Here is a 22,028-nt window from a genome sequence, read left to right as displayed (position 1 = left end):
AGAATTTCCACTGCCGTGCGTGGAATCCACTGCGTGAAGGACAGCCAAGCCCTGTTCCGGACAGCAGAGACACGGAGCACTAACATGACTGATAATGCTCTGTGCCTCTCTGTGACCTTTTTACTACAAAATCACGGTGACAACTTTATCTCACTGTGATTTTGTAGTAAAAAAGGTCAGAGCGAGGCAGGGAGCATTATCAGTCATGTTAGTGCTCCGTGTCTCTGCTGTCCGGAACAGGGCTTGGCTGTCCATCACGCAGTGGATTACCTGCACGGGATCTGCTCGTGTGAAAGAGCCCTAAATCATTTACAGCACATTCGGATCATTTGCAAATGCTGTTTATGCAGAGAGGTATCTCCCAAGAAAAGAGAACCATCTCGCTAGCGCCACCTTGTGGAAGTGGCTCCCTAAGATTCAAAATCGAACTTGGGACATACACACAGTGGTGCATTTTGTATTTCTCCCGACACCAATTCATTAAAGGAGTTCTCCAGGAATTAAGGAAATTAAAATACTTAAATATTACTTTATGATATTCACAGAACGAGTCACGGTATAAGACGATATCACCGGGTCCCATCGACCTAAACATAACAAAACCTACAAAGAAAATATAAAGACCCTAAAATCCATATTTATTCAATTCCTTTAAAAAAATGTCATCATCAGACACAGATCTCTTTGATTTAGAGTCTCAGCAACCATTGAGAAAGGGAGGTTATAATAGAGGGGTACCCTTTTCCAAGAAGCAAGGCAAGAAGTGGCGAAAATGGGGAAGGGAGGTAGGCAACACACGGGGGGCAAAATATCAGGGTGCATCCTCTTCTTCCGCACCCACTGTACCTTTTTTAGCACAGAATCAAATTCCCTACCAACTATGGGACAGGAACAGAGGGGGCGAGAATCCGGTACCGATGACAACTTACAGGTGATAAAGTTAGAAATTAAGGAAAGTGAAGTTTCAGACCTAGAAATCTTTATGGAACTCTGGGAAGAGGGTTCACGGAACCCGGGGGAAGGCCCTTACACAGATTTGTGTTCAAGGATTACTAAGATGCCGCCTCCATTTAAAGCCTCATTCACACGTCAGTGTTCGGTCAGTGATTTCCAGCCAAAACCAGGTGCGGCTCTAAACACAGAACAGGAGCAGATCTTTCCATTATACCCCATGTCTGTGGAGCCTCCACTCCTGGTTTTGGCTCACAATCACTGATGGAAATCACTGATCAAACGCTGACGCGTGAATGAGGCTGAATTATGAATATATTGATATTTTCCAACGAATGGTGACCTCTGACCTTGAACAACTCAGGGCCGGACGATCACATCCGCAGAATTTATCTGTAAACGGGCATGTTTCGTTGCAGGGCTTGTAAAGCGTGCGACTAGGTATCGGCATCTAAAACCATCACATGCTCTGCAACGAACCGTGTTTTTGCCATACGGGACTTCATTAATTGCAAGAGTAAAAGGAGTGGTTTACATTTGTCAGGGTCCTTGTCCAAAGGACTATGTGGGAGAAACAAATCAGGGAGCTGAGAAGAAGGATATGTGTACATATCAATGACATCCACAAAAAGAATATCACCCCCCGTAGCTAGCCATGTAATTGAAAAGCATGCAGGTGATCGCCGAGTTCTCAAATTCTCGGTATTGGAAGGAATATCCCCCCCTTCCCCCCATCACCAAGAAAGGGGGACCGGGACAAGAAAATCCTTCAGAAAGAATCTGAATTAGACATGGGAGATAGCATATGGCAGGGATCAGCAACCTTCGGCACTCCAGCTGTGGTGAAACTACGACTCCCAGCATGCACACTTGCTTAGCTATTCTGAGAACTCCCATAGAAGTGAATGGAGCATGCTGGGAGTTGTAGTTTCAACACATCTGGAGTGCCGAAGGTTGCTGACCGCTGGCATATGGTATGAATGACTCAGGGGGCTAATATGGAATATTATAATCTCTTCAGAAACTTTGCATACTGGACATTGATCAGATTTGAGGGGTTGAGAGTGAATAATTGAACTGACACTGAGCATCTGGAGGGGTTGAAACTAAAGGAGAGGGTTCGTTGAATGTGGGGTGACTATTTAGGGCCGTGGGGTATAAAATACTGGATATCTACATGTTTGGTTCCTTTTCTCCACTTTTCCCCCGCCTTTCTTTAAAAAAAAGATTCTCCCTTCTTTGGTTGGTGATCAGGTCTAGTTTAGATCCTGCACCTTCTATCCTCCTTCAGTACACCCCTCAACATCACCCCGCCCCCCTCTCTTTGAAGGTGTGTGCGCTAAATATATATGTGGCTGCGCTCCATTTTATCCTCCTATACGCCCGCGAGTACGCGGCGGTGCGTTTCCACCGGCCGGAAATGGCCTTTTCATCGAGTGGAAGGACCATTGGACGCCGCTATTTAAACCCAGTAGTGGATGTCCCATGTCTCTGCAGCATCAGTCACCTTTGGAGATCAAGATACGCCATGGGGGATCATCACATGTGAGTAGTGGCTTGTGGCGCTATTATCTTAATGCCACAGCCCAAGTTTATCTGCTTTTTGACAGTATGTACAGTCATTTTCTATCTTAGGTGGAACCGTTTTATCTGGATCACCTGATACCCCATGTGATGTGTGTTCCCCCCCAAAATCGTGCATCTATGTAACCAATCTCTTAATTTTTTCTTTTTCTTTCATCAACACTTATTATCTTTATTATTTACTATTGTGACTTTGGCCGTTATATTCCTCTTATATGGACCCCCTGAGGAACCAGAGTTGGGGGAAACGCGTTTGGGTAAAAAGAAGGGAATAACTTGTACAATTAGGGCCTATCAGGGTGAGACAGGATAGGCACGAAGACGGGCGTTGTCTCCAGGCTAAAGATTTAGATAGGGTCTCGGTAGGGAAAAGTAACCCACTGGGAAATCCTTGATTCTCCCTAACCCCGCCTTGTCCTATATCATCCCTAGTTTTCGGATAATATATATATATATATACATACATACATATATACACACACACACACACACACACTTTATATATCTTTTTTTCATTATATACCTACCTATTGATTAGGGCTGCAATAATTATTAAGAGTGTGACCTTTGTATAAAGGAAATGAATAAATATGGATTTTAGGATCTTTATTTTTTTATAGGTTTTGTTATGTTTACTTTATGATGATAAATATATTCCCAAATATATTTCATTAGTTATAATGGCTCGGTTTGTTTAGGGAGCAATCATCAGGAGAAATAAAATGGCCGCCGTCCGATTAGTTCACACAAAACCTGTCCTAATCACACAGCAGGACAAGATACTTCACAACACTGAGGTAAAGAGCCGCCCCATCCTCCTCTGTGCTCTGCTTGTCAGGGATTATGATCCTGAATACAGCTGATAAGATCTTCAGCTGAATCTCTGAATCACCGGTATTCAGGATCATAATGCCTGACAAGCAGAGAGGAGGACGAGGCAGCTCTTTAGCTCAGTCTTTTGAAGTAACTTGTTCTGCTGTGTTATTAGGACAGGTTCTGTGTGCACTAATAGGACGGCGGCCATTTTTTTTTCTCATAATGCAGGAGCTGTGTAGTTTGGCTGCCAAACACCAACAACGGAGTTACACCACAACAGCTGATCGGACCCCCGCTGATCAGCTAGTAATGACCTATACTTAGGATAGGCCATCACTCAGTAAAGGCTGGACAATCCCTTTAAATATAGCAGCCTATAGAAGGATCTTCAAATGCCCATTAACTTGTACATTATTAAAAAAAAAAAAAAAAAAAAAGCAGATCTTATAATCTCAAATCACCTTATACAAGATTACTATTTTCTGTTCTGTTCGTTTTAGTACGGTGCAAATTTTGTCCCAATTCCCCTTTTGATAGGTCAGAGATGTATACACTGTTTTACTGTTAAATCACTTAAAGGATGGACAACCATTTTAAATATAGCAGCCTATAGAACAATCTTCAAATGCCCATTAAGTTATATATAATACAAACAGTAAATCACCTTATATAAGATTATACTTTCTTCTCCACTTACAATTTTCTGTTCCCCTTGTTTTGGTTCGTTGCAGATTTTCTCCTAATACCTATATTAATAGGTTATTAGATTATATCAATAGGTCACTGAATTATTGTTAAAGGGAATGTATCATATATTAACGGTAATTTTAGTCTCATTGAATTAAAGAACATATATTAGTTCAAATGCTGCTATTCATTTTAGATTTTTAAAAACGTTACCAGTGCAGCCATATTGGAGACACGCACTTCCTTCCTGTACTATCTACATACACACTGCTGCAGGACGTGCATGCATTTTGGCAGTTGTAATGAATGGGCGTCAATTGTAAGACATATGTTAGTAGACTCCAGTCTCCAGAAAAGTGATTGCACACAGCCCCCTATCCAAGAGACAGGGTAGATGGATGCGAGGCCTCATGCGCACAACATATAACAATAAGGGTCCATTCACAAATCCGTATGTATTTCGCGGATCCTCTGATCCGCAAAACACGGACACCGGCAATGTGCGTTCCGCATTTTGGGGACCGCGCATCGCCGGCACTATAATAGAATATGCCTTCCATGTTGCATCTGTTTTTCTGCTGACCCGTTGAGTTCAATGGAGCCGTGGCCCGCAGCCAAGTACAAGACATGTTCTATGTCCTTGCAGAACGGACATACGGATGCAGAAAAGATAGAACGTCCTATTCTTGCCCCCAAAATGCAGTCCAAGGACCCATTAAAAGTTACCGTAATTGGTTCCCCCCCAAAAAAAACAGATGCAACACGGACCTCATCAGAATTTTGTGAATCTGCGTTAGATATATTCGTGTGCATGAGGCCTCATTGCTATCTTGTGTCATCTAGGCAGAAGTATAATAGAACTGTGATTCAAGGGGACCTAAAAGAAAAAGAATACAGCACGCATTGTCTATATAGAGAAGGGTTGGTGCTCGCCCAGATGGGAGCCAAGTCCAAATAGCTCCTCAAATAGTCCAAAATGAAACAAAGGTGAACAACGGGTTTCCATTAATCCATAGTCTGCAATCTAGTAGATCATTCTACTGGATTGCTGACTATGGATTGAAGCTAACACTTTTAAAAAAAATTTAAAAAAATTTAGGGTGCTGCCATTTTGGATTAAAGAGGACCGGTCAGTAATTACTAAACCGGACCAGTCAGCACAGCTGACAGATTCTGTTTAAATTATTCTCTGCCGACTCTGTCCCAGTCTATGTGGCAAAGGTGACAAGAGAGCTGCAAAAAGCAGGACGTGTCACCTTATTGTGTGTCCTCCAGTGGCCAGTGTAATAGTTCAAGGTTTACTTTTCAAATAAAAAGTTTTAATAAAAACATGATTTAACAAAAGATGTCATTATATGATACATTCCCTTTAAAATATTACCTTGTGCTATTTGTTGGACAGTTCAAAGTGTGCATTGTGCATCTGAATACGTTTTTCTCCTTCTGCTATTTGACACCTTCCAGTATGCTCTGACCGACTGAATCCAATCTGACAGTTGATGTACTTGATTCATGTGAAGAAAAATATCCAGCAAATAAAAACTAGTGGAAGTAGTAAACTGTCCCGGTACCGCTTGGTGTGCGACTGTGCGTGCTATGTGTTGTTTCGGATTATAGTATTCGAATGCACCACACAACAACCGACCTGTTATAGGCGTCAGGGTGAGCTTGGATCAAGTACTTTGGCAATTCTTTAGCTCAATTGTGTATGATCTCAGTTCTGCAGAGTTGTATACCCATACTCTCCTTCCCAACACCAGCGTGGCTACCACCAGCCACAGCTTCATTGGGGAAAGGAAGGCCGCCAAGGTGCCATAGGTTAACATCAAGAAGAAGACTGAGTAGGTCTGCCATGCCAGCAAAAGAAAGATGAAGAGGTGTATGGGAATGCAGACAATCTTCCTACTATTCTTCAGGTGGGAGAAGAAACCAAAGCCTCTACACCGCAGCAGCAGACACCAGCAGAGATACATGGTCATGGGAATATTAAAGAAAACCATCTGCAAAGAATTAACACATAAAAGCAAAATAAATTATAGGGTAGCTATAACTAATCACATAATCACATAATAATATATATTACCCAACCACAGAATAGAGGATACATAGGACCTCCAGCAATCCAGTGAACGAGGAGTCCACCAAGGTCCCTGTAAGAATGGAGCGGTAGTGCACATGTCGGCCCACTGTTCCTTTGAAATGCATGGGACTAACGGAGCACAGACTATGTCAGTCCCATAGAAGTGAATGTACTGGCGGACCAACATGCGCACTACTGCTGCAGTCAGAGAGGAAACTTCTGGACCCTTTCCCTTTCTTGGGATCGCTGTGGGTCCGACAGTCAGACCTCTTGTGGTCCACTATTTATCACCCATCATGTGGATAAATGATCAATACTTTTCACGGAAAATTCTAGAAACGAGGACAAGCAATGAATAATATTAATTTGATTCATTCATTAAATAATTTTCTATGTGTATGGCTAATAAATGCTTGTATGAAGGACGTGCTATCTCATCACAAACCTGCGTTATTCCAACCATATACGTCAGGCTTCCTTGTAAGAAATGGCCTCCAACAACCACTCCAAATGCAAAGCACGCTCCGACATGGCCATCAATTATTTCTCCAATGAACCAGGGTCCTGAAAGTTAATGATAAAGTCTTATCTCCACAACACTTATAGAGAAAGCATCTGATTATGGAGACAATTATTACATTTTAAAAAGGATCACTATAATAAAGTGCTACTTATATATGATAGGTTCTACTTACCTACTGCTGTGTAGAGGTTGAGCAGTAAGATGGCGTAGAAGAAAGTATTGCATTTACATAGCACATGCACGGAGAAGGAGGCCAGGGTGAAGCATCCAGGGGGGCCTTAAAAAAAAAAAAAAAAGAAATATTGATAAGATTTTAAATGTCAGAGAGCAGATCTGGGAGTATAATATGCTGTTTTAGTAACTACATGCATTTCCCGTGCACTAACAATTCTGGAGCATCTATTCTTATGACCCTATGCTATGCCACTATTTTCTTATTCCTACTAGAAGTTTATGTAGAAGTTGTGAGCAGTCCGCAGTTAAGGTCCAAGCTGAGTGTTACCCGCTGGGAGGGTGTCCCTGCAGAGTCTGACAATAGCGGCGCCGCTTGGATGATGTCAGACTGCACAGGGACACCCCCCCAACTGTTAACACCCAGCATGAAAGGAGTCTGTGCGAGGGTCTCTCCATTTCAATAGATGACACAAATTTTAGCAGATGATAAGTTGAGCCAACTTGAGGTTCAGAGATGGGAATTGCAAGCAGCCCTGTGCTCTCCTGCGCAGCACAAGAGAAGGAGTATGGTGCACGGACCAACTTTATTTTTGCTCTCTGGCCCCTTCTTCCCTATAAAAGACCCTAAATCCGTGGATGAAGGCACTAAAGATGAGTGCTAGACAATAAATGACCCGGTACGTACCCCTAAGAACGGTTCGCCTTCTGATACGGAAAACAATCAGTAAAATGAGCTGACTCAGTACGATCAGAATGAACAGGACCTGTGACTGGGGAAGAGAAAGCACAATGACATTACCTGCATCTTCAGAATGCTTCATATACAAGACATGTGTGACCAAAGTGAAGCACCTACAATAATCCAGCTCATGTTATCAGACATAATAAAAGGACCACCATTAGCTTCCATGCAAGCACTTTGGGGGGGGAAATTTATCATAGACCAGTCTTTCACGCTGGTCTATGATCTCCCCTGTGCCGCCAGAACATGCGCAGACCTTCTTGAGCAGCGGCGCTCATTTCTGACCAGCCGATCTGTTCAATTCAGGAAGGGGGGGTTCACATAGTACTGGGCTCCTGTTCCCGTGATCAGTGGAGGTCCCAGCGGTAGCACCCCCAACGATCTGATAGCTATCCCCTATCCACAGGTTATAGCCAGAATCCAAAAATATCATGTGAACAGAGCTGAACTGGGGTGTCCATGCATTACACAAACAGATTACTGATTTCAATTGGAACTGTGTAAGACCCCCAATCAAAAAAATGTTTTTGTTTTTTTAGTACGGTTTTAGTTTTATGGCACCATAGAGTTCCATTGTAGAACATGTAACTTACCAAAACATAGTGATCCATAAGAAGAATTAGAGATGGAAAAATGCTAAAGCTGACGTCAGCATCATCTTCTAAGCTGAACAAGTGGCTTCTAGATCCACTTCTTTCTGCGGCATCCTGTCAAGGATAACAACATTAAAGAGGACCTTTCACCGATTCTTACCCTATGAACTAAGTATACAGACATGGAGAGCGGCGCCCGGGGATCTCACTGCACTTACTATTATCCCCGGGCGCCGCTCCGTTCTCCCGCTATGCCCTCCGGTATCTCCGCTCACTAAGTTATGGTAGGCAGAGATTCCAGTCACTAAGTTATGGTAGGCGGAGTCTGCCCTTGTTATGCTCTAGCGCTGGCCAATCGCAGCGCAGAGCTCACAGCCTGGGAGGTTATTTTCTCCCAGGCTGTGAGCTCAGCAATGCGATTGGCCGCCACTACAGAAGAACAAGGGCAGACTCCGCCTACCATAACTTAGTGAGCGGAGATACCGGAGGGCATAGCGGGAGAACGGAGCGGCGCCCGGGGATAATAGTAAGTGCAGTGAGATCCCCGGGCGCCGCTCTACATGTCTGTATACTTAGTTCACATTGTCATAATCGGTGAAAGGTCCTCTTTAATGGTAAATTAAAGCAAAAAAAAAGATTTGAAAAAATAAAATGGCAGCGGAGAGATAAATTCAATACGAAAGCAATCTTCTGTGGATAGGTATCTAAAGTCATTGCCTATATCACTGGGGTGGGACATACTGAGACTCATCAAGGTGAAGGTATTTTAGGGGAGTCCCTGAGATCGACTGTTATTAATGTGAAACTGCAAAGTAAATATTTTTCTCCAACTTTAATATCTAGAAAAACAAACTATCAAAGGGGTTTTCCGGGAGTACAATATCGATGTCCCGTCCTCAGGATAGGTCAATGTCCGATCAGTGGGGGTCCAACTCCCGGCACCTCTCCAATCAGAAGCTGCAGCACTCTATTGAGCACTGTGGCCTCTTCCTTGGCCAGTGACTTCACCTTCAGTGGTCGCGTGGCCTATGTGCAGCCCAGTCCCATTCATATGCCTGGGATGCAATACCAACAATGTTCAGTGCTGTGCTTGGTATCCTAGGAGGAGGCCACGGTTCCCATTGGACAGCCTCTTCAAACTGGGAGTCGGACCCCCACCAATCGGATAAAGATGACCTATCCTGAGGATAGGCCATTAATATTATAGCCCCCGAGAACCCATTTGAAGCAATTGGTATTTATGGTTTGTTTCCTGAAGGCCTCTTTGCTCCTCTAGAGTTAGGAGCCAAACTGGATGTGGTTCTTGGCTTTAGCTAATAAAGTGGATTCAAGAAAGGTCACCCCCCTCCCCATTAGATCCTCACGGTTTTATAGACAATACTGAAAGAGGTTTTATATGGAGTAGGATTTTTCCTGTAAAGACCATTAGACTGTAGTTTTAGATATTTAGTACCAACATCAGAATATGTCAGAGTTGGAGTTCCACTGCATTCGCAGGCGCCGCAATTCTTTTTACCTCAACTTGGACTTTGATCTCATGGAGCCCAGTCTTATATTTTTCAGCCATCCATTCTAAAACATATAATGGACCAGATGAGTGCGCAGCCTCCCCTACTACATTTCCATCTATGAACACCTTTACTGATGTGATCGGGTCCGGAGAAAATACCAGGATTCTTAAGAAAGGACAAAAAAACAACGTAATTATTAGAGGATTATTGCTTCAGTCTATAAGCGGTTTAAACCGTGGGGGCAGTGTATTTCATGTATTTTACTATGTAATGTAACACATTTTAATATTTTATTTTAGTTCGAAAAACATTTCCAAAATATGCTTTTATGCAGCATCATAAGATGAAAAGATCTAAATGTATATAAAAAAAAAACCACACAATTCCTCCCTTTATATCCTTTTTTCCTATGATCGTATAATGCGTCCTACAGAAATCCAAACAATGAGAAATATATAAAGACTTTTATATGGGTTTCTTCAAACTGTGCAGTGTGTACAGGTGAAACGTGCTAAGTAAAAGTGTTTTACCTATAGAATGAGCCATCCCACATTCCTCTGTATGTGATAGAGGACCAGGGCCGCTAAGTATATTGCTAGAATATGCCACCAATGTCAGATAGGTGGAGGTGCCAAAAGGTAGGACCCACACCTATCTCCAGAACAGGACCCCCAAAGTAAGCAGTGAGCAGCCATACATGCGCATCTGCCCCGCATTCTGTTCTATGGGACTCCCGAAAATAGCCAAGCACTGACACAGCTATCTCTGGCATTCCCACAGAAGTGAATGGGGCACTGTCTGCGCTTGCACGGTGCGTTCTCTATTCATTTCTATGAGCCTTTAGAACTCCCATAGAAGTGAATGAAGAGCACGCTGAGCATGCCTGGTGCACTCTCGTTCCCTTTCAGTTCTGTTCTGGAGATAGCTGTGGGTCTCGGAGTGGGACCTACATCTATCTGACTTTGATGGCATATCCTAGCTCATAGATCAGCAATCTTCGGCCCTCCAGCTGCTGTGAAATTACAACTCCCAGCATGCACACTTACTCGACTGTTCTCACAACTTCTATAGAAGTGTCGTTTCAGAACATCTGGAGTGCCGGAGGTTGCTGATCCCTGCTCTAGTAGTATGATTTACCCACAAAACAAACCTTATGGCCACTGTAATCGGCTGTGCATGGCCGTATCAGTACAGTCTGCTTGGTCTGATCCTAAGGATCCAAAGGATCAAGAGGAAATTAACATTTGTGTTCGGATTTTAGAAGACTGTTGTGGGAACATGAAGAAAAGTCTCCAGAAGTCAGGGTCAGGCCAAGCAGAATGTGAGCAACTTCATCTCCCGTCTACTTTTATTAATAATTTCTAGATTTAGTGTTCAAGGTATAAATAGCTGTACTGCGCTAACTGCAGGCTTGCTAAAAATGTCTGTGCTGAGACGTGCCGACAGCGGGGCAGCCAATCCCATTATTTTCTGAGGACCAGGAAGGATCTGTGAATGTGATATGATGTAAAACCTCTTGTATACAATATGGAGCACGGATTAGGGTCAGAAGCGCGCTGACCCTACATGGATTGCTTGTCAAAATTGGTCAGAAAAACGAGATTTTGTGAAACTCGCCTGTAAAATCTGTTTCTCACTTAATTCATTGGGGGACACAGACCATGGGTATAGCTGCTTGCTGCCACTAGGAGGCGAAACTAGGCTGAAAACTGTTAGCTCCTCCCCCGCCAGCTATACCCCCTCCGGCCAGGAGAGAGCCTTCAGTTTGTGCAAAAGCAGTAGGAGAAGCAGAAGGATATAACCACATCAACCAACTCCACGGTCAACGGACCAAAACGGGGTGGGTGCTGTGTCCCCCAATGAATCAAGCGAGAAACAGGTGAGTTTCACAAAATCTCGTTTTCTCGCTTATATCATTGGGGGACACAGACCATGGGACGTCCTAAAGCAGTCCCTGGGGAGGGAATATAAAACAGAGCGAACAAGGTAGAGAACCTCGTGACATCCATCACACTGCGGCCTGCAAGACCAGGCGGCCCAGAGCGGCGTCCGCAGAAGCGAGAGTGTGAACTCTGCAAAACTTCGTAAAAGTGTGGAGGGAAGACCAGGTCGCGGCTTTACACAACTGAGCCACCGACGCCCGGTGGAAGTGAGCCCAGGAGAACCCAAGTAGTTCCCTGCGGGGGACGGTAAGGCGGCGCGGAGTGCGCAACGCCCTGAAGGAAGGTCCTAACAGGACCTAGTCCCGCCAAGGATCGCTGAAAGAAAATGGAAAGGGCCGACACCTGGCCCTTCAAGGAGCTGAGCACCATGCCCAATTCCAGTCCGGACTGAAGGAAGCGGCCGGCAGGGAGAAGGCCCTGCTCCTCACAGAAACGAAGGAAGGACTTCCAGGTTCTATAATAGATCCTGGAAGAGGTAGGTTTCCTGGCCCGAATGAGCGTCCGAACCACTGCATTGGAAAAACCCCGCTGCTTCAAAAGGAAGGTTTCAAGAGCCACGCCGTCAAACGTAGAGTATTTAAACTCGGGTGGAAAGCGGGCCCTTGCGACAGAAGATCGGGTCTGAGAGGGACCCCTATTAGGAGGACAAGATCCGAATACCATGCCCGGCACGGATCCGAGGCAGGAGGGACAACGGCGGAAAGACAGAGGAAAGTGAACCCGTCCCACGGGGCGCCACGAACGCGTCCACCCCGCAAGCTGCGGGATCCCTTGCGCGGGCGAAGTAGCACGGAAGCTTGAGACCGGAAGCCATCAGATCCACGTCCGGCCGTCCCCAGCGATGACAGAGAACGTTGAATACTTCCGGATGGAGAGACCATTCCCCGGGGTCTATCGTCGTCCGGCTCAGGAAATCTGACAACGCCGGGAATGTGGACCGCCGCCCACCTGAGGATCTTCGCCGCCTCCGACAAGACGTTCGAGCTGCGAGTCCCCCCCTGATGGTTGACATACGCCACCGCTGTGGCATTGTCCGACTGGACTCGGACATGAAGGCCCCGCAGGAGGGGAGACCAATGGCGCAGTGAGAGGAAAATTGCACGAAGCTCCAAGACATTGATGGATAGTCTGGACTCTGACAGAGACCATACGCCCTGGGCAGTCCGAGTGCCTAAGACTTCTCCCCAACCCTGAAGACTGGCGTCGGTCGTAATGACCGTCCATCTGATCGGAAGGAAAGACTTCCCCATCTCCAGGTGAGTTGGGGTGAGCCACCAATGGAGGTCCGACCGAACCTGTTGAGAAAGGGAAAACCAACGATCCAAGGACTCCTGGGACGAGAGGATCGCTCGCTGAAAAGATCGGGTGTAAAATTGAGCGAATGGCACCGCCTCGAACGAGGCCACCATAAGGCCCAACACCCGCATACAAGTCCGGATGGAGACTGTGCGCTGCCGAAGCAACAGGAGCACTGCGCTGCGAAGGTCCTTCACCTTGTCCGCTGGAAGACGCACCCGAGCTGCCCCGGAGTCCAGAATCATACCGAGGAACCGAATCCGAGTGGACGGGACCAGGGAGGATTTCCAAAGGTTCACTATCCACCCAAAGCGGGCGAGGGTGTCCAAGATGATCTGCAGACTCTCCTCGCACTGCCGGAACGACGACGCTTTGATGAGAATGTCGTCTAGGTACGGAATCAAAGTAATGCCTCTGAAGCGAAGAAGGCCCATAAGCAGAGCGAGCACCTTGGTAAACACCCTCGGCGCAGTCGCCAGACCAAATGGCAGGGAGACGAACTGGTAGTGGTCCGAGTGGACCGCGAAGCACAAAAACCGCTGGTGGGCGATCGCGATGGGGACGTGCAGGTAGGCGTCCTGGATATCCCCTTGTGCCAAAAAAGCTATCACGGAGCGAAGAGACTGCATGAGAAAACGGCGCACTCGAAGGTAACGGTTTACGATCTTGAGGTCCAACACCGGGCAGACAGCTCCCTCCTTCTTGGGCACAATGAAAAGGTTTGAGTAAAAACCGGGAAACCGCTCCCTCGCCGGAACGGGGAGATTACTCCCCTGACCAGCAGATCTTGAACCGCTTGAAAGAAGGCTCCCGCACGAGACGGCTCCCTGGGGGGACGGGACAGAAAGAAACCGTTTGGAGGCATGGATTTGAACTCCAACTTGTAGCCCGAAGTGACCACCTCGAGCGCCCAGGCGTCTGAGATGTGGGCCTGCCAAATCTCCTGAAAATGAAGGAGCCGACCCCCCACCCAGGAAGGTGGGGGTGCACCTTCATGCTGGGGATGGCTTGCCAGAGGAAGAGCGCTGAGGCTGCGCTCGGGAACGCCAGGCTGGCTGTAGCTTGAATGAAGGCTCCCGCCTTTGCTCCTGGGTGGGCTGCCTTGCGGTTGAGGGAGCCACCGGGCGGGTGCCCGTGAAGCGGCGGAAGGACGCGGTTGGGAAGAACGCTTGGGTTTGGGCTGCGGAAGATGGGTGCTTTTGCCACCCGTGGCCTCAGAAATTATTTTGTCAAGTTTGGGCCCAAAAAGACGAGAACCAGCGAAAGGAAGGGAGAGAAGGGAACGCTTGGAAGAAGAATCGGCATGCCAGGCCTTTAGCCAGAGTTCCCGCCAAATGGAGACGGCGGAGGACCGCGCGACCATGGAGCCCGCGTCCAGAGCCGCCTCGCAAAGGTACTTCCCCGTCTGAGATATCTGGGCCGCCAGAGCCTGGAGTTCTGTGCGAGAAAGGTCAGAGTCTAAATCCTGATGTAAGCGCAGGGCCCATTCAGAAACCGCCTTAGCCACCCACACTGAAGCGATAATGGGACGGAGTGGCAGACAAAACAGACTTTGCCAGCGATTCGACCCGCCGGTCCACCAAGTCCTGCAGAGAGGAGCCGTCCGCAACCGGAATAGTGGTATTCTTGGCCAGGCGAGCCACCAGCGGATCCACCTTTGGAGGGGAAGACCACTTACCCACCCAATCCGGGGGGAACGGATAAAGAAGATCCAGCCGCTTGGGGATCAGGAAACGTGAACCTGGCTGTTCCCACGCTTTAGCGGTGAGAATGGAAAAGTCGTCATGAACTGGGAGAAGGCGATGCATCCTGCTTGGGACGCTTGCTGGGGTGTCTGCTCCTGGATGGTGCGCCCTGGGAGAGAGCAGGTTGCGCAGGTGACGACGTCTCCACCAAGCGACCCATTAAGGAAAGGGTGGATTGGGAGATCTTAAATAGGTCAGTCACCGCCCAGAACAGGAATTTGGCCGATTCCGGTTCCATACTTGCAGCAGAAGGGTGCACGTCAGTGGACTGCGACTGAGGCGGCACACTCTGGGTGGCCTGGCATGAGGCACAGAGGGGGTTCGCCTGACCCCTAGGAAACTTCATATTGCATGAAGTGCAGCTATAATGGGTAGCCCTACCAAGGACCTGGGGCGCGGGATCCGCTGGGTCCGACATGACCTGAGCCAGGGGCCAGAGAGGGCACAGAGGAGGGGAGCAGCGCTGGTCCTACCAGAGTGGAGCAGTTTAACCCTTGCTGGAACGTGTCCCCAGGCGCAGGATGCAGCGATCTGCGGCGAGAGATGTTCCTCTCAGGCTGGAAACGTGCGCAAGGGCGATGTACTTCCGGCCGGCGGAAAAATTAGGCTCCGCCCCTCCAGCCGCCCAGCGGAAGAACGGACCGACGGCGCGAAGCTCCGCCCCCCCTGCTGCCGCGCTACCGGGATCCGGAGGAGAAGGGGTCCTGGCCAAGGCATGTATGAACGGGAGAGGTCTTCGGGGCCAGAACAAGAGGGGGATGGGCAGTGGCAAGCGCAGCGCCGCCGCAGACGATCGCTGAGGCCGAAAAGAAGAAGCAGCCACATAGGAACGCTCCCGCTGTCCAGTGTAACGACACCTGATTAACTCCCCCCGTGTCGGCGGTGCCCTGCAGCGTTAGAGAGTCCAGCCCTCCTGGTCCACTTTGTCTTCTTGTGGGGGGCAGAGCGGTGGAATAAGCGTCACCGGTCAGCCCCCCCGGGGATGCAGAGCTCTTAGTAGCCCTGGACCCACAACCTAAAAAATAAAATAAAAATAAAATAAGAATAACAGCCACCCTGCAGAGCAGGGGGTCTGCCTCCTACGACACTAAGCTAAAAACTGAAGGCTCTCTCCTGGCCGGAGGGGGTTTAGTTGGCAGGGGAGAAGCTAACCGTTTTCAGCCTAGTGGCAGCAAGCAGCTATACCCATGGTCTGTGTCCCCCAATGATATAAGCGAGAAAAGCAATTCATCTATGGCCACCATAAGCATCTGTTCACACAAATACTTGGCGGCTGTTTTAATGGATCAAAGAGGAAACCCCATCAACCATATACTAATGTAAGAGAGCACAGGATATGTGGCAAGTAATTCATACTTCAAGACTTTGCATTTCTATACAGAAGTATTTTTTTCATTACTTAAATGCATCTAATTGCTATATACAGTGGGATGCGAAAGTTTGGGCAACCTTGTTACTCGTCATGATTTTCCTGTATAAATCGTTGGTTGTTACGATAAATAATGTCAGTTAAATATATCATATAGGAGACACACACAGTGATATTTGAGAAGTGAAATGAAGTTTATTGGATTTACAGAAAGTGTGCTATAATTGTTTAAACAAAATTAGGCAGGTGCATAAATTTGGGCACCACAAAAAAGAAATGAATTCAATATTTAGTAGATCCTCCTTTTGCAGAAATTACAGCCTCTAAACGCTTCCTGTAGGTTCCAATGAGAGTCTGGATTCTGGTTGAAGGTATTTTGGACCTTTCCTCTTTACAAAACATCTTTAGTTCATTCAGGTTTGATGGCTTCCGAGCATGGACAGCTCTCTAAGTCACACCACAGATTTTCAATTATATTCAGGTCTGGGGACTGAGATGGCCATTCCAGAACGTTGTACTTGTTCCTCTGCATAAATGCCTTAGTGGATTTTGAGAAGTGTTTAGGGTCGTTGTCTTGTTGAAAGATCCAGCCCCGGCGCAGCTTCAGCTTTGTCACTGATTCCTGGACATTGGTCTCCAGAATCTGCTGATACTGAGTGGAATCCATGCGTCCCTCAACTTTGACAAGATTCCCAGTCCCTGCACTGGCCATACAGCCCCACAGCATGATGGAACCACCACCATATTTTACTGTAGGTAGCAGGTGTTTTTCTTGGAATGCTGTGTTCTTTTTCCTCCATGCATAACGCCCCTTGTTATGGTCAAATAACTGAATTTTAGTTTCATCAGTCCACAGCACCTTATTCCAAAATGAAGCTGGCTTGTCCAAATGTGCTTTAGCCCACCTCAAGCGGCACTTTTTGTGCTGTGGGTGGAGAAAAGGCTTCCTCTGCATCACTCTCGCATACAGCATCTCCTTGTGTAAAGTGCGCCGAATGGTTGAACGATGCACAGTGACTCCATCTGCAGCAAGATGATGTTGTAGGTCTTTGGTGCTGGTCTGTGGGTTGACTCTGACTGTTCTCACCATTCGCCGCTTCTGTCTATCCGAGATTTTTCTTGGTCTGCCACTTCGAGCCTTAACTTGAACTGAGCCTGTGGTCTTCCATTTCCTCAATATGTTCCTAACTGTGGAAACAGACGGCTGAAATCTATGAGACAGCTTTCTGTATCCTTCCCCTAACCATGATGGTGAACACTCTTTGTCTTCAGGTCATTTGAGAGTTGTTTTGAGACCCCCATGTTGCTACTCTTCAGAGAAAATTAAAAGAGGAGGGAAACTTACAATTGACCCCCTTAAATACTCTTTCTCATAATTGGATTCACCTGTGTATGTAGGTCAGGGGTCAAGCCAATTTGAGTTCCAATAATTTGTTCTAAAGGTTTTGGAATCAATAAAATAACAACAGTGCCCAAATTTATGCACCTGCCTAATTTTGTTTAAACAAATATAGCACACTTTCTGTAAATCCAATAAACTTCATTTCACTTCTCAAATATCACTGTGTGTGTCTCCTATATGATATATTTAACTGACATTTTTTATCGTAACAACCAACTATTTATACAGGAAAATCATGACGATTAACAAGGTTGCCCAAACTTTCGCATCCCACTGTATATATATATATATAGCAAACAAAAAACAGTAGCAGCACACCACTATATGCGCTAAGACTAAGTGAACAGGTAAATGTGATGTCATGTATTTGACCCTGTTCACACATTTACCTGTTCACTTAGTCTTAGCGCATATAGTGGTGTGCTGCTACTGTTCTTTGTTTGCTGTATTATGCCGGGTAGCTTGCACCTGCGATTTGTCTCAGGAGGTGCTGTTCCGTTTTTTGATATATATATATATATATATATATATATATATATATATATATATACACACACATACACACACACACACATACACCTTGATGGCATATCCACAGGATGTGGGAGTTCTGCTAAAATAATCGTCTGCTAAAATAAATGCGTAAACACGTGGCTATTTTCAGAGGTCGCACAGAAGTAAATGGAGAAAGCTGTGCATCCACGGGCATGCAATATGGGGCCCCATTCTGTAGTTAGGAGCGGGTTCCAGGGGTAGGACCTGCACATATTGGATATTTACGGCACATCCTGTGGATATGGCATAAATGTCCAGATGAGACAATCCCTTTAATTAGGCAACTTTAAAAACCGGATTCATTACAAAACTCCTATGGTTTTGTGTCTACAGTTCCTACACGGATCTATGTCCATGCACAACTACAAACCACCTTGTGTGGCATCACCCTGCAGTCATACTCCTCTACATATGAGAATTAGGGGACAGATGCAAAGGGGTATAAGTTCGGGATCAGACTACAGGTGATTTGTTTGTGGTCTGTTACCATAGAGACACATAGGTTTGCATAGGAGATGTAAACACAAAACCACTGTAGAAGACATTGCTTCATTTTTCACTGGCTGCAAAGGACTTCACCATTGATCTGCCTTCTCCTGGATTTCAAAAAATGGACCTGATCACGTTATTATCCGTACACACTGACAGCCTTCATGACCTGCAAGCTATTTTCATGGAAATACCTGATATGTGTTGAGTGGAGGATCCGTCGTAAAGGCTCCTCTGCAGGATTTGTGTAAAGCGCAGATTTCGGATTGGTGATAAGGATGGCGGGCCATTTGTCATACTGCAGGTCCACGAAGCTGAACAGGTCGTGATCAAAGGCAAAGATGCGATATCTGGAAAGAAAAGGGTAACGACGTGAGATCTAGCATCCTGTATACCCATACTTGATTTATTGAATAGTCCATAGTAGGTTTTACCTTCGGTTATCCTTCCAATCTCCCAACTCCAGCTCTAAGGTGCCTTGTTGATGCTGGGAGTGCAGGACCGGGGCGAAGCCTCCTAGTGTGTGCAGGTGACCACACATGTACGCCACAGCTGAGCTGTGGACAAGAACCCAAGGTTAGCCTGCAGCATGTCCAGAAGTGGTACAGATTATGCCTGGCTTCATAATGAGTGGCCATAAAATGTTACTTAAGTATACGCTTTCAGATAATGACCATTTCCCACAGCTTAGAGATCTACTACATAGTGTGTTGTCCTCTGCCTCTGCCCGTACGACCACCACAGATATGAAATAATATGCAGATATCAAGCAGCAGTGGACCAGCGGATGTAAAATATGTTCAGTATGTACAATGTTTGCATAATGACTGGTCATCAGTACCCAACACTCATGAGCAAAGATGATAGGTCTCCCAACTTTACAGGCACAACCGTGCTTGGTCTAGAAAACGGCATCAAACCGCTGCTCCTGACTCGAACTGATTGCATCATAGGTTTTTATGCTACAGTCAGTTCCTATCTGATCGCGGATTTAATGTACTGTGCTCACATCATCAGGCGAGTACAGTACAATAGACCGGCCATCAGATAGGTAATGTTCTGTATACTGCTGCAGCCACCCACTGGCCTCAGCACTCACGTGCTGGATCCCCCATCACTTTGGTAAAATAAAATTTTAAAAAATACTTAGACAATCCCTTTAATTATACTTTTTAAAATCGCGTTTTACCCTATACCCTTATATTTTCTAGAAACAAAAAAATTACCACCTTTGCACTGAAAGCTCTTTACATTTCTGGGCACCTTCAGGCAATTTTGTATTATGTTAAAGAAAAAAAAAAATCTAAAAAAGGAAAAAAAAAAAGTCTATGGCTTTACAAGCATAGCCTAATATACATATCAACTCCTAAAAATAAGATGTAAAGATGTACAGAGGTCATACATGCCTATTTATATACGCAGTTATAAAAATATAAAAAATAAAATCATCGACACTGAAGAGACCAACGATCTCTGTGATCCAGATGCTGGTAAACGTTACAGGGTGGACAACTGGCAGCGGGGATATCTGATATGCAATGGTTCACCCTCCCCCTTTGGTATATAAAAAAATAAAAATAAACCTACTATTTATAACAATTATACAGCACATAACCTATCGGATTGCGAGAGCGGGTGGGTGATAACCACAGCCCTGGGGTGACTGGACGGCTGTAGAGAATATGGCAGATGCCTCCTTTCTCCCTGTTCTCACATACAACTCCCTCCTCCCTACACAGACAGACACAGAACCAGAAAGAAAAGCATGCCACCCTACTCTCTGACCCCAAACCGGTGCTGCGTCCCGAGTATTGCAGCTACCCTTCCACTGCCAACGTGTCCTTGGCAGCGGAAGGGTTAAACATTACCCCATGAAACGCTCTGCAGCTAACAAGCCCTGATATCATGTTACAACAGCTGCAGAGCCATACATGACCATCTATTCCATGCAGAACAATACTACTGTATCCTTGTACAGTGCTGGTATGACCCACCTCATGACTGCCCGGATGCCAGGAGAAGGCGACACAATGGTCGAAGATGGATAATGGCCAAACCACACCGACTGATTACTATGGAGGCTCTCAGCGGCGAGCATGGACAACTTCTGCATCTGGCTCTAAAAGAGAACGCAACAGAACATCATTATTAAATCGCTGGATGTCACGTCCCTAAATGAACACGATGCTATAAAGAATAAGAAGTGGAGAATTTCTTATTCTCCGAGGCTCCTATTTAACCAAACTGGCTGAATACTTCATAGTCACATAGAACAAGAGTGGAAATGACCATCTCCTCATTGGTTCATTATAGCATCTTTTTCTGGCTTTGAAAACAGAGAAAAATCAGGCATTTAACAGGATGCAATGCATGGTAATATTCCATTAATCTGGCATCACCAAGTCTGAGAATCCAGCTGGTTTCCAAAAGGCAACTGCAACAATTCGGAAGCTCCTGATTAAGGCGACTTTCACATTAGCGTTTCTGCTGGCTCCGGCAGGGATCAGCAAAAGCGCTTCAGTGACAGATAAGGCTACTTTCACACTGGCGTTTTGGCTTTCCGTTTGTGAGATCCATTCAGGGCTCTCACAGGCGGTCCAAAACGGATCAGTTTGCATTCTAATGCATTCTGAATGGAAAAGGGTCCGCTCAGAATGCGTCAGTTTGCCTCCGATCAGTCTCCATTCTGCTTTGGAGACGGACATCAAAACGCTGCTTGCCGGCGTTTTGGTGTCCATCTGATGAAACGGAGCCAAACGGATCCGTCCTGGCACGCAATGTAAGTCAATGGGGACGGATCCGTTTTCACTGACACAATCTGGCACAATAGAAAACGGATCCGTCCTCCATTGACTTTCAATGCTGTTCAAGACGGATCCGTCTCGGCTATGTTAAGATAATACAAACGGATCCGTTCTGAACGGATGCAGACGTCTGTATTATCTGAACGGATCCGTCCATGACAGATCCACACAAAACGCAAGTGTGAAAGCCTAATACAACCATCTGCATCCATTATGAACGGATCCGGGTGTATTATCTTTAACATAGCAATGATGGAACAGTCAAAAACTCCACTGAAAGTCAGTGGGGGACGGATCCATTTTCTATTGTGTCTGAGAAAACGAATCCGGCACCATTGACTTGCATTATGTTTCATGTCGTATCCATTTTGCTCAGTATCCCATGACGGAAAGAAAAGCGGTTTGCTCTCCGGTCTGGGAACGCAACAGCATGCATTTTGGAGCATACTGTTGTATTCAGTTTTGTTCCCATTGACAATGAATGGAAACAAAACGGAAGCATTTTTCTTCGGTATTGAGATCCTCTGCCGGATCTCAATACCGGAAAATTTAAACGCAAATATGAAAGTAGCTTCAAAGGTCCCCATAATGGTCTTCCTACCACGGTGATAAGGAACGCAGCCAGTAAGTTCATAAACGCAAGGGAGGGGAAAATTATATATGAGCAGCATGGAAATAATAAAGTTGTAGAGGCTAGGTCCATTAGAACATTATTAGAAGGGCTGGTGTATCTCAAAGTCATATACAGACACTCACCTTTGAGG

General features: G+C 46.0%; 1 protein-coding gene across 4 annotated transcripts in view; it reads right to left on the bottom strand.

Annotated features, from left to right (window-relative positions):
• The window catches only part of TMEM62 (transmembrane protein 62), a 57,857-nt gene that overhangs the window by 26,935 nt on the left and 8,894 nt on the right, over nucleotides 1–22,028 (bottom strand). For 2 of the 4 annotated variants that reach the window (XM_040412765.1, XM_040412767.1), the window contains 9 exons: nucleotides 20,455–20,579; nucleotides 18,895–19,017; nucleotides 18,655–18,810; nucleotides 9,667–9,826; nucleotides 8,151–8,264; nucleotides 7,501–7,585; nucleotides 6,814–6,918; nucleotides 6,564–6,682; nucleotides 4,765–6,038 (listed from right to left, as the gene is read on the bottom strand). In XM_040412765.1, the coding sequence (XP_040268699.1) occupies nucleotides 5,712–6,038; nucleotides 6,564–6,682; nucleotides 6,814–6,918; nucleotides 7,501–7,585; nucleotides 8,151–8,264; nucleotides 9,667–9,826; nucleotides 18,655–18,810; nucleotides 18,895–19,017; nucleotides 20,455–20,579 (1,314 nt within the window). In that variant the 3' untranslated portion in view covers nucleotides 4,765–5,711. Of the gene's footprint in view, nucleotides 1–4,764; nucleotides 6,039–6,563; nucleotides 6,683–6,813; nucleotides 6,919–7,500; nucleotides 7,586–8,150; nucleotides 8,265–9,666; nucleotides 9,827–18,654; nucleotides 18,811–18,894; nucleotides 19,018–20,454; nucleotides 20,580–22,028 lie in introns of those variants that run through there. The other 2 variants (XR_005774936.1, XM_040412766.1) reach the window with 2 other exon arrangements.

The sequence above is a fragment of the Bufo bufo genome, chromosome 11 (genome assembly GCF_905171765.1).
Source record: "Bufo bufo chromosome 11, aBufBuf1.1, whole genome shotgun sequence".
Taxonomy (NCBI): domain Eukaryota; kingdom Metazoa; phylum Chordata; class Amphibia; order Anura; family Bufonidae; genus Bufo; species Bufo bufo.
This window is presented reverse-complemented; position numbering and strand designations above follow the sequence as displayed.